This window comes from Hypanus sabinus, chromosome 23 (assembly GCF_030144855.1).
Source record: "Hypanus sabinus isolate sHypSab1 chromosome 23, sHypSab1.hap1, whole genome shotgun sequence".
In the NCBI taxonomy this organism is placed as follows: Eukaryota; Metazoa; Chordata; class Chondrichthyes; order Myliobatiformes; family Dasyatidae; genus Hypanus; species Hypanus sabinus.
The window spans coordinates 32,309,156-32,321,240 of NC_082728.1; the positions used below are offsets into that span (position 1 = coordinate 32,309,156).

Consider the following 12,085-nt stretch of genomic DNA (forward strand, 5'->3'; position numbering starts at 1 on the left):
GTGGGGTAAGCAGGATTCCTTGAGGTGCCCCTGTGTTGATTATCAGGAAGGAGATGTTATCTCCATTCTGCATTCACTGTGGTCTCCCAATGAGGAAGTCAAGAACGCAGTTGCAGAGTGAAGTACAGAGGCCCATATTTTGATTAGTATTCAGGGGATGGTGGTGTTGAATACTGAGCTGTAATCAATGAACAGCAGCCGAATATTTGCATTTGTATTGTGTAGGTGGTCCAAAGCCCTGTGGAGAGCCAGTGAGATTGTGTCCAGTAGTCCTGTTGTAGTGATAGGCAAACTTCAGCTGGTCCAGGTCTGTATCTGTGCCTAGGTAGGAGTTAGTTCCAACCTCACAAAGTACTTTGTCACAGTAGATACGAGTGTGGCAAGACGATTGTTGTTAAGGCAGCTCACTCTGCTCTTTTTGGGCACCAGTATGACTGATGCCACTTCGAAGCAGGTGGGAATCTCTGAGTACGGCAATGAGAGGCTGGAGAAGTTCTTGAACACTCCTGCCTGTTGATTGGAACAGATTTTCAGCATCCTGCCAGGGACGCCATCAGGGCACGATGTCTTACAAGTGTTCACCCTCTTGACAGATGCCTTGACAGCAGTATTGAGACCAAGGTCGTAGAGTCACCAGATCTATGGGGATCTGCACTGTTGTAGTTTCATTCTCCCACTTAAGGCATGCATAAAAGGTGTTTACCTCATTGATGAGTGAAGCATCATGGCCAATTATGCTATTGGTTTTCACCTAATGGGAAATAATGGCATTTAAACCCTGTCACAGTTGATGTGCATCCAATCATGTCGCTAACTTCACAAAGAATTGCCAGTTCATTCTCCCAATGGTCTTCTCTAGGTTCCAACTGGACTTCTCATAGGGTTCTGGATCATGGACCTTAGTTGACAGGAGACTTAGTCCTGAGCAGACTGCAAAACTCTTGATACATCCACAGCTTCTGGGTTGGGCACTTTCAATGATTCAAATATTTATCTTCTAAAATAATAGAGGACATCATCCCATTTGCTCCATCCAATATACATGTCCTCAGCTTCATGCTAATCATAAATTGTCATCCGATACAATCTAAACACACACACAGCTGCAGTATAGAATGCAAGCAACACCACTTAGGTCAACCATGGTAAATAAAAGCCAGAGACCAATAAATAAAAATTAAAGTCTGATGAGCAAAGCCAAAAAAATACAAAAGACTGTTAAAAACATTAAATTTGCAATGTTTATTTTAGGAAATATATATCAAACACACTTTTTTATTTTATACAAAAAGTCTAATTTGACAATGTAAACCCCCAAAAATGCACATCAAAGATCATACAATGAAAGACAAAAGATAAGCTTCAATTTTCAATATAATTAATTACATTTTCAAAGTATTGAGTGACTAACATGACATTTCCTTTACACTTTGTTTAGATGGATAAAGATTCAAGAAGTGCCTTATTTTAATGAAACTATACCCTTTATATCTTTCAGTGAGCAATACGATTTTTGGCAAAGAAGCATTATTTCTACCTATTGTATAATATTGTTTACATCACTAAAAAGCTTGTCTTTTGTACAACAGGCCCCATGTTATTTCACAATTGTTCGTGGTTTAAATTTTGTGTTATCTTTCACCTCCAATGAAAGCAGTCAAGGAACAAAAATAGTTTGGGGATTTTCTTGAATACATGTCAGTTGGCTGTGTTTTGATATACTGAAACATGCTAGTAATATATTGGAAATAAATAGAGCAGTAATAATTAAGCCAATTACTTTCCTTTTTTGTTCAGTAAAACACTTAATTAGCTTCAGCACTGCAATAGTATTAAAAGCAATGTTTAATCCACAAAGCATTCTGTTCACAAATTGACATAAAAAGCACTTTGCTCTCAAATTGACATTTTTGCTATATGTTCCCCCAGAACAATTTAGTTTTATTACAGAAGAAAATTTCATCCACAAGATAAATTTTGTGACTTCCTGCTAAATATTTCTTAATAATCTCTTTGGTCTCATCTGAAAGGACACCCATGAACCTAACTAATATAAAAACATGGCAAGTACACATCACTTAGTTTTGTGATGTGTTGAGCCTTTTTTTTTGTGAACAGAACTACATCGTGTGGAATAAATAATCTTAAAACAAGCAGTGCCAATACACTACCACATAGTTTTTACCTAAATTATTAGCTGGTCAAAACAATTCAGCAGCAAGGAGGATAAGCTAAACACCTTTTACATGTTGCTGTTCAAATCCTTTTCTGCTAATCCATTGGAAATGCCATTCCCCTCACTCAGCCGCTGAACTCTGTATGCTTCATAGTGAATGGTGCTGGTTACATCCTTGAGATTCTGCATGTGAGTCCTGAGGAACATTAACAGAATTATAATCAAAGTATGAAATACAACTATTGTAAGCCGTTTCATTTGGTAGCGTGATGGTATTTTGCATTTGGATTTTCTTTCAAAGGTAGGGTAAGGCTTATGGTAAACAGTTGTTTGTGCACAAAATCTACAGTTAACAATGGAGACGCAGAAGTTACTGTCTAAATTGGCTTATCTGTGAGAACAGCATTGCGATGACTGGCTCAACACAGTTGTGTTTTGCAGCAGATACAAACAATTCAGAACAGATTCCTTTTCAGTAATATGATTACTGCCCATCAAATTCCCTGGTACTGAAAAAAAAATGTTATTATGAAAGTGTTGAAATGATTGGGAGAAGGAATTTACTTTCTTCTATATTTTTCTTACCACCTTAACAACTCTCTTAATACAAATTTATTTTCCATCCCTAATTTTAGATTGAAAGCAGTTAATTTAATTCATTGTGTCCACGGCCATCCCTGTGGAATTCTCAAGACTGATTGCTTAAAAGGTTTTATTTTCCTGTTCATCACAGTCCAAGTTATCATGTGGATCTCACTAAGCTGTGACCATTTCATATTTTCAAGAACTTTACAAGCAAGTTTTATCTGAACTACTGAGGGGGACAATAGTTCTAAAAAAAACAGAAGTTTAGAAATGGCATTCAATAGAGATCATTGATAGTGCTCACACCAATATTTTTGTGGTGAAAAGAAAATTGACTTTATTTCATACATCCTTCACATACATGAGAAATAAAAATCTTTACTTACGTCTCTGTCTAAATGTGCTATGTGCAATCATAGTAATGTATAATAAATAGAACAGTCAATGTAACTTAGAAATACACTCATATTCATGAGTTAATCAGTCTGCTGGCCTGGTGGGAGAAGCTGTCCCCGAGCCTGTTGGTTTGGCTTTTATGCTGTGGTACCATTTCCCAGATGGTAGCAGCTGGAATAGATTGTGATTGGGGTGACTCAGTTTCCCAATGATCCTTCAGGCCCTTTTTACACACCTATCTGTGTAAATGTCCTGAATCATGGGAAGTTTACAACTACAGATGCACTGGGCTGTCCGCACCACTCTCTGCAAAGTCCTGTGATTAAGTGAGGTACAGTTCCCATACCAGGCAGTGATGCAGCCAGTCAGGATGCTCTCAGTTGTGTCCCTGTATAAAATTCTTAGGATCTGGGGGCCCATACCAAACTTACTCAACCGAATGAGGAGGAAGAGGTGCTGTTGTGCCTTTTTCATCACACAGCTGGTGTGTACAGACCACGTGAGGTCCCCGGTGATGTGGATGCCGAGGAATTTAAAGCTGTTTATGCTCTCAATCCCAGATCCATTGATGTCAATAGGGGTTAGCCCGTCTCCATTCCTCCTGTAATCCACAAACAGCTCCTTTGATTTTGCCACATTGAGGGAGAGGTTATTTTCTTGACACCACTGTGACAGTAAGATAACCTCTAACCTCTTCCCTGTAGGTCACCTCATTATTGTTTGAGATTAGGCCAACCTAGCACTTCATAACCAATAACTTAACTATAATTGCCATGCACATTTTTTTTGTCAGACAGGTTATAGGACCCATTTCCAACCAACCTTATTAGCAGATCACGCAAATAGGCAAATTCGCAGTGAGACGTGTTTTCCACTGCAAGAAAAAATAAAAATTAGTGGAGAATGTAATTGACCACAAAGCATTTCATCCAAAGCGATCTACTTTATCATTCAAAACAACAGGTTAGTAGTGTAAGGAGCAGTTTTAATTTGCATTTGACTTATTTTTTTTAAACCATGTTCATTGCCTTCTTATATATTCAGGTGTCAATGCTGCAATCAAAGTGTAAAATGGAAATGTAATACAAAATTCCAGGCATATAAATGCATCAATCCCACTGGTATTTTTAATACTTGTGATGGTCTAGCAGCTGGACATACTGTTCGATCAAGAAGCAGACAGCATCATAATTTCAAGTATCTACTTTGTATTTATCATCCAACTTGCACACATCTTTAGATAAGTGATTCATCCTTTCAGTTAATCTAATATCCATTGATAAAGAGAAACATAGAAGAGTACAACCTAGGAACTGGCCCCTTGGCCCACAATGTTATGCCAAATTAACTACTAATCAAGTGACCAGCTAAACTAATCTCCTCTGTCTATACGATGCCAGCATCTTTCTAGTTGCTGCACATTAATGTGCCTCAGAATCTCTTGAACACCCCTGTTGTATTTGCCTCCACCAGCCCTCTGGCAGCGCATTCCCAACACCCACAACTTTATGAAAAAAAAACTTGCCCGTCATCTCTGAACTTACCCATTTATCTTAAATGTAATATTATTCTTTATGACCATGGGGAAAAAAAGATACTGGTTGTCTGATCTATCTATACCTCTCTCATAATTTTATAAGTCTCTATTTGATCTTCCCTCAACTTCCACTACTCCAGATAAAATTACATTCCAAGTTTGTCCAACCTCCTTATTACACAGGGCCTCTAATCCAGGTGGCATCTAGCAAACTTCAGCACCCTCTCCAAAGCCTCGACATCTTTCCGATAATGGAGAAATCTGAACTGAATTTTCCAGATGCATCCTAGCTAAAGTTTTATAAAACTGCAATATACTTTTGACATTTGAACTCAAATCCATGACTAATGAAAGCAAACATGCCCTATGCCTTCTTTACCACTCTAATGACCTGTGTAGCCACTTTCAGGGAGCATCAAAACGGTTAATGTCTTGTCATTAATGATGTACTGTCTCTCTACATTTGATTGCCCAAAGTACAACACTTCACATTTGGCTAGATTAAACTCTGCCATTTCTCTACCATATCTGTAACTGAGATGTATCCTGCTACATGCTTTGCCATTCTTCCACATTATCCACAAATCACCAAACTTTGTGTTGTCTACAGAAACACTGACTTACTATCTATGGATTGGTTTGCTAGAGCTATTGACAAGGATTTAAACAAATTTGGCAGGGGGATGGGAACCAGAGTGATAGGGTTGAGGACGGGGCAGTTAGAATACAAGTAGATCCAGACTGTAGTGAGACTGTCAGAGAAGACAGGAAAATGATAGGGCTAAATACCAGTCAGTGGGATGAGTTGAAGTGTAATATGGGAGAAAAATTGAAAAGGGTGATGCATATAGGGCTTAAGGAGCATTTGATTTCTTTAGGCCTGTACTCACTTGTTTAGAAGAATGAGAGGTGACCTCATTAAAACCCATCAGATATTGGAAGGCCTAGACAAAATTAAATTGGAGGGGATGTTTCCTACAGCCTCAGAATAGAGGAACATTCATTTAGAACAGAGATGAGGAGGAATTTCTTCAGCCATAGGGTGATAAATATGTAGAATTCATTGCCACAGACGGTTGTGAAGGCTAAGTCACTGAGTATATACAGGATTTAAAGGAGATGTTGGTTCTTGATTAGTCAAATGTTACCAGGAGAATGAAGCAGAATGGGGTTGAGAAGGACAATAAATCAGCCATATCAGCCATGATGGAATCGTCCATCAGACCTAATGGCCTAATTCTTCTCCTATGTGTCTCATTGTCTACGTCCAGTATATATATATTTAAACACAAGCTGCGGAGGACCCAGTAGAGATCACTGTGGAACACTACCCATCACAGAACTCAGAACTCAGCCAGAATAAGTTCCATCGACCGCTACCCTCTGTCATCTGTGGGCAAACCAATTCTGAATTTAATTGGCTAATATACTGTGGATGCCATGTATCATAGAGCATTTACTATATAATGTCACAATAATTTCCCTAAATATATCAAAAGGGGTCTTAATACACTTGGACAGTCATTAGAAAATGTCAGATACATCTTGTTTTAAAAGATTATAGCAACTCACAAATTTTCCCCACAGTCATGTTCAAGTTTGACCTCTAGGAATGAAGTATTCTTATATGATCTATGCATTAGACAGGTCCTTCTTTTCTGGGAATGAAAGAAATATTTGACACTAAGGCTAATTGTTCAGGACTTGTGGAGTGTCTCTAGCATTTTCTGATTTTAACTGTTCAGTGTTTACCTTGGCCGAGATATTGCTGAGTGGAACTCACTATTCCCACTCATCATTCAGATCCCTACTGGCCTACAATTATTCAATTTGAATCTGCAAGACCAAGCATTCTGGAAGAGGATCCCTAACAGCTCAGTGGGTGCACCTACACATCAGGGACTGCAGCGGTTCAACGAGGCAGCTCACCACCACCTTCTCAAGGGCAACTAGAGATGGGCAGCTGGCTTAGCTGGTGATGCCAATATCCTGTAAATGAATTTAAAAAAAAACAGGTTTGGCAAGGAACTCTCAGGTCCTTGTCCAATATGGTCAGGTCATCTGGGTAGGGCAAAATGAGCCCACGAAATTCCTCTGGAAACTGTACCTGATTAAGTTATTCTCAGCACTATCATTCAATTAATCTTTTAAGTGAAGAGATTTTTAAAAAACTAACAGTAAAATTAGTATTAATTTGTACAACCTTAGCACATTGCAACACTTGTGTTAATGCTGCAATGCGGGGAAATATGGCAGTCAATTTTTGGGACAGCAAGCTTCCACTAAAGTAATAAACTGAAAGACTACTTTAACAGGTTTTTTTTTGTTTTTTTTGGAAGTAATACCCATTGGTTAAAGGACTGAGAATCCCCCGTCTTCTGAAAAATGTAGAGGACTGTCTTGTCACAGTGGTTATCTGCAAGCAGAAACTTCACCCCAAGTTCATCACCAAGGAGAAGAAATACCCAACCTTCCACTGATCTTTAACACATTAACATAGACCAATAACTTGGTAACACTTTTCTACAAAATGACAGCATAAAGCATGTTGCTTTGTGCTTATCAATGCAGAGAGAAGAAAGAAAATCAAGAATTCAAAGACTGAAACTACATGGAATAAATTAAATATTTAAGTAGCACAAGAGAAAGAATATCCTATAAAATGACTCTGTGATGTGGTGTGTTGTTTGCTGTGGTGAGAGATACCTCTGGGCACCTTTGCTCCAATTATGTGCAGATTGTGATGCAGAGTGGTTAATAAACAGGCTTTAGTTCGTTTTCTTTCCAAGAATGGATCATTAGTCTCTTTGTCCACTGGGAGAACAGTTCAGGAGGACATTCTACAAAAATTATTCATTGCTTCCTTCCTAATGCCTGGAGATGCCAAGCAGAAAATCCAAAGAATTTCAAGAAAAAAAAACTGCTTTGACCTGCAGTATTTCCTCAATAAAAGACATTTGGATTTAATTCTGTGTCCTATGCATGCAAAGATTCATTATTTGTGGCACGGTTGTTTACAATGAGGATAGTGAACTGGTCCCAAGATGTCCGGTTTCCATTGGGGACAGAGTTTCACCCAGCAAACCTCACCTAAAATCCACCAGGTCAGTGCATGGTACATAGAATACAGAAATTTAGCTTGCAGGTAATTAGGAAAGTAAGTGGAATGGATTTTTTATTGCAAGGGTCTGAAGTATGTGTGAAGTTGAGAGGCATTACTACAATTGTACAAAGTATTAGCAAAGCTACACCCATATTGCGTACGGTTTCTGTCTATTTAAACAGGAATGGATACAATTGCATTAGGGGCTATATAATTTTGGTTTCCCAGTGCAAGGAGATACTTGCAAGTAAATGATGCTGAATGGCAGATTTCAAATTATATAGATATGCTCTGAGGTATACACTGTAAGCTCAGTTTAGGGAAAACAAGCAGAAAGTGGCTTTGTATAGAAGGACCATGTTGTAGGGTCCTGGACAAGGGGAAGAGCCCTATGTAACAGCCCCTCAAAGCTTCACTGTTTAAGGAAGAAACACATGTGTCAATGATACATTTTAAGAGAATGTACTAAATTGATGGTACAACTGACGTAGAGGAAGGTGCGTCCCAATTCCATTTACTACATATATATATTGTGAATAAATTATAGTTTTTGAAATAAAACAAAGTGCATTGAGTTGATTTCTGGGAAGAGGGACAGCGTGGTAGAGTAATGGTTAGCACCAGTAATGGGGGTTACTCCCTGGATTTCCTCGGAGTGCTCCACTTTCATTCAGATGCTTCAGTTTTCTCCCAGAATTCAAAGATGAATGGGTTAGGAATAGTAAGGCGTGGCCATGCTTTCTCGTTGCCAGAAGCATAGTGAGATTTGCGGGCTGTCCCCAGCACATCCTCGGACTGCATTGGTTGTTGATGTAAATAACGCATTTCATTGCATGTTTCGATGTAGATGTAATAAATGAAGCTAATTGTAAACTTAATGGATACATTCAAAGCTGAGATGGACCTGGGTAGCTGAGTGTTTTGGAAAACAGGTAGAAAGTGATGAATTCTGGATCAGTTCAACCATATTTATAATGCTGCACAGGGTTACCATTCTTAAATGTATCACAACACTTTTGTAATCCAAAGTTTAAACTGAAAAAAATAGATTGCTTCATAGATTTTGAATTTGTGAATATGGTAGTTTCGAGTGAAATTTTAAGCAACATGCACAATTTAGAAAACTAATCTAATTTTGAATGCAATTTAACCCTGAAGTATTTATAGCATACACAATAAAAACTCTAGTTTTACATTTATAAACCATTCTATTCAAAACTGCAGTACACCATTTGACTGGCCAAAATTTGGGTATCTTACACAAACTGGATTAGAGGCAGTTTCAAACTGGATGTTGCAGAGGGTAAATATATTAGGGTGTGAGGGAATAGTACAGAAAAAAAGCTGGGAACAAAAGAAATACAAAGACGCTTTATCTTCCACATTATTATGTTCTGCAAGCTGGTGCTTCTTCTGTGACCTAAAGGCAGCAACTTTGCCAGGAATTTATAGGCACAAACCCTACTGCAGAAACACAAGACTCAGGCTGATCTCCCCTGAAAAATTTATATCAGTATCGACTCCAGATGTCAGCATAAGCCATCTAGTCTTTGAGGAGGTTTGGCATCTCACCAAAGACTCCAGCAAATTTCTAGTTAGATGGTGGATTGCATTCTGACTGGTCACATCATCGCCAATGCTCAGAAACAAAAGAGGCTTCAGAAGGTTGAGGATTCAGTCAGCTCCATCATGGGCAAAAGCCTCCCCACCTTTGAGGGCATTTACTAAATGTGTTTCTTCATAATATAACATCCATCATTAAGGACCTTCACCATCTGGGATGTGTCCTCTTCTCATTATTACCATCAGGGAGGGGATTACAAGAGCCTGAAGACCTACACTCTTTTCCTAACCCACCTGATTTTATTTATTGAGATACAGTATGGAGTAGGACCTTCTGGCCTTTCAAGCCCAGCAATCCTCAATTTAATCCTAGCCTAATCATGGGACAATTTACAATGACCGATTAACCTACTAACTGTGGGAGGATACCGGAGAACCCAAAGCAAACGTCCATGGTCACGGAGAGAACATACAAACTCCTTTCAGACTGCAGTGAGAAATGAACCCTGGGTGCCTGTTCTGTAAAGCGTTGTACTAACCACCAAGCTACCGTACCACAATGTGACTGGCCCATGAGCAGTACCACGCTATTCCTCCTTTGCACTACTTATACATTTTTCTAATTTTTAGTTTTTTAATGTCTTGCACTGTACTGCTGCCACAAAGCAAAATGTTCACACCATGTGTCAGTGAATATAAATCTGCTTCTGATTCTGTTTTAAGTGTTAAATCAAGACCCTGCCTGATGGACATAAAATATTCTCTGGTACTCATTCAATTAGCACCATGAAAGTTTTGGGCTCCTCGGGTTGCAGTAGGTCCTATGCAAATGCAAGCAAGCAGTTTGTTCCTTTCTGTGCACATCAGGCTCCTGGGGAGTGAAGCTACAGATTCTATAGCCAGCACAAATACAGAGCACCTAACATCATATCCATAGTAGCAAGATCTTGTGCATAATTTGGCTGTTGATTTTCTTTGACACATTACAAAAATGACTGAATTTGAAGTGGACAATTATTTGGATAAAAGTGCACTGGTTCATTCCAAAGTTACGGGAACATAATATAAACACTTCTTTTCCAATCATCACAGACGGTCAGGCATCTATGGGGAGGATAACTGGTTGGCTTTTTGTCTGTTTTGGTCCTTTAACAACAGCACAAGTTATAGAAGTGAAAGTAAAATGGTTTAAATGACCTATTTTCAGTAGTCAGTTTATTTCAGGTTACAAGTCTATGAATTCAAATTCCAAGCAAGATTTGAACACTTAAGTTCAGGATGACAGTACTGAGAGAGAGCTGACAGTCAGAGGCATCATCATTTAACCAAAATAATAAACTGAGGCTTTTGTCTGCTCTTTTAGGCAAAACATTTTATATCTCTGACAAAGTCAACAATTTAATCTTGAATCACACCCCTAAAGAATTACATGGTCATTATTACATTTTTGTTTGCTTTGTATATATTGGTTGCTGTAGCTCAAACTACAACACCAACTATAATTCAAGATATATTTCGTTGGTTGGAAAAGTTCCTTGGGATAAACAGATCATGAAAGGTTTTTTATTGATCCAAGCTTTTCTTTTCGTTTTCTTTTCAATGAGTGTTTGGGTTCTGATGGGCAATACCAGAGTGGATCCCAGTGTGAGCACTGCTCCCTGAAGTGATAACACTGCAGGCACAGTTCTCTCTACAAAGTACTTCAACTGGACTTCAGTTAGAATAGGGACATTGACTAAACCAAACTTTGAAATGAATTGAATAAAGTTCAAGTTCTCAATATCGCCTGCATAATAAAATGTATAAGCTGGTTGAGATAAACAATTAGGTGCTGCTGAGTGGACATTTGTAAAGCCAAGTTGTTTACTCTTTTAAAAATAGAAAATTATAATCATATTGACAATAAACTGAATACATACGACAGGCTTGCAGTAAGCAACCAGAGATTTCACAGAAAACCCTGGGTGGAAAGAGCACCTTGACAGACATTCTGCATTCATTAAAATCTGCAATGAAAGCATTTCTTTTTCTACAAGTATTTTGTGAATGAGCAAAGTACCAATTGTAAAGGAAAGGACCTGGTACTGTATGCAATGACAAAATTATTGCAGTGAAAACAGTGCAATTTATGAACAAGTTTCAGTTGTAAACTGCATTGAATTGCCATGCTTGCGGAAAGATCGCAACACTGCGGAACTGATATCGTCCCTTGACGGGAGAACTATGACAGTGTCACAAGACTGAGCGATGCTAGGAAGAGTCCAGTCAGATTTTCCAGTGGTAATGTGAAACTTGGGAGTGACTGCAATCATGATCTACTCCAGAAAAAATGATTTTCAATCATAAAGTCCTGAGAAATTTGAATGTTGCATAGTTCTCAGTGTTTTATAATCTATTTCTATATAACAGGATTTAAAAAAGAAATGATCTTTTAAACTTTAAAGATTATTTTAGTTTTCCACATTGCACGCTTAATTGAAAATTTCACTCAAAACTTCCATATCACAAATTTATGAAACAATATCATTTTCCACTTTAAGATTAGGATTAAAAACATTTTGTGATGCATTTAAGAACAGTAAACCTGTGGAGAGGATTGCTGGGTGGCGTGGCTTGAAAGGTATAAGGGCCTATTCCACACTCTATGGCAATAAGTAAATAAATTTGTTAATGAATCCTGAAATTACTTAATAATTGAATTAGAGTAAATTACTCATCTGAGGAA

The 12,085-nt window shown here is 38.2% G+C and overlaps 1 protein-coding gene across 9 annotated transcripts in view; it reads right to left on the reverse strand.

Annotated features, from left to right (window-relative positions):
• Positions 1 to 1,218: 1,218 nt before the first annotated feature.
• LOC132380096 (septin-9-like) overlaps positions 1,219 to 12,085 on the reverse strand; it is a 307,781-nt gene continuing 296,914 nt past the window's right edge. For all 9 annotated transcript variants that reach the window (XM_059948653.1, XM_059948657.1, XM_059948655.1 and 6 more), the window contains 2 exons: positions 3,980 to 4,031; positions 1,219 to 2,372 (listed from right to left, as the gene is read on the reverse strand). In XM_059948653.1, the coding sequence (XP_059804636.1) occupies positions 2,243 to 2,372; positions 3,980 to 4,031 (182 nt within the window). In that variant the 3' untranslated portion in view covers positions 1,219 to 2,242. The remainder of the gene's footprint in view (positions 2,373 to 3,979; positions 4,032 to 12,085) is intronic.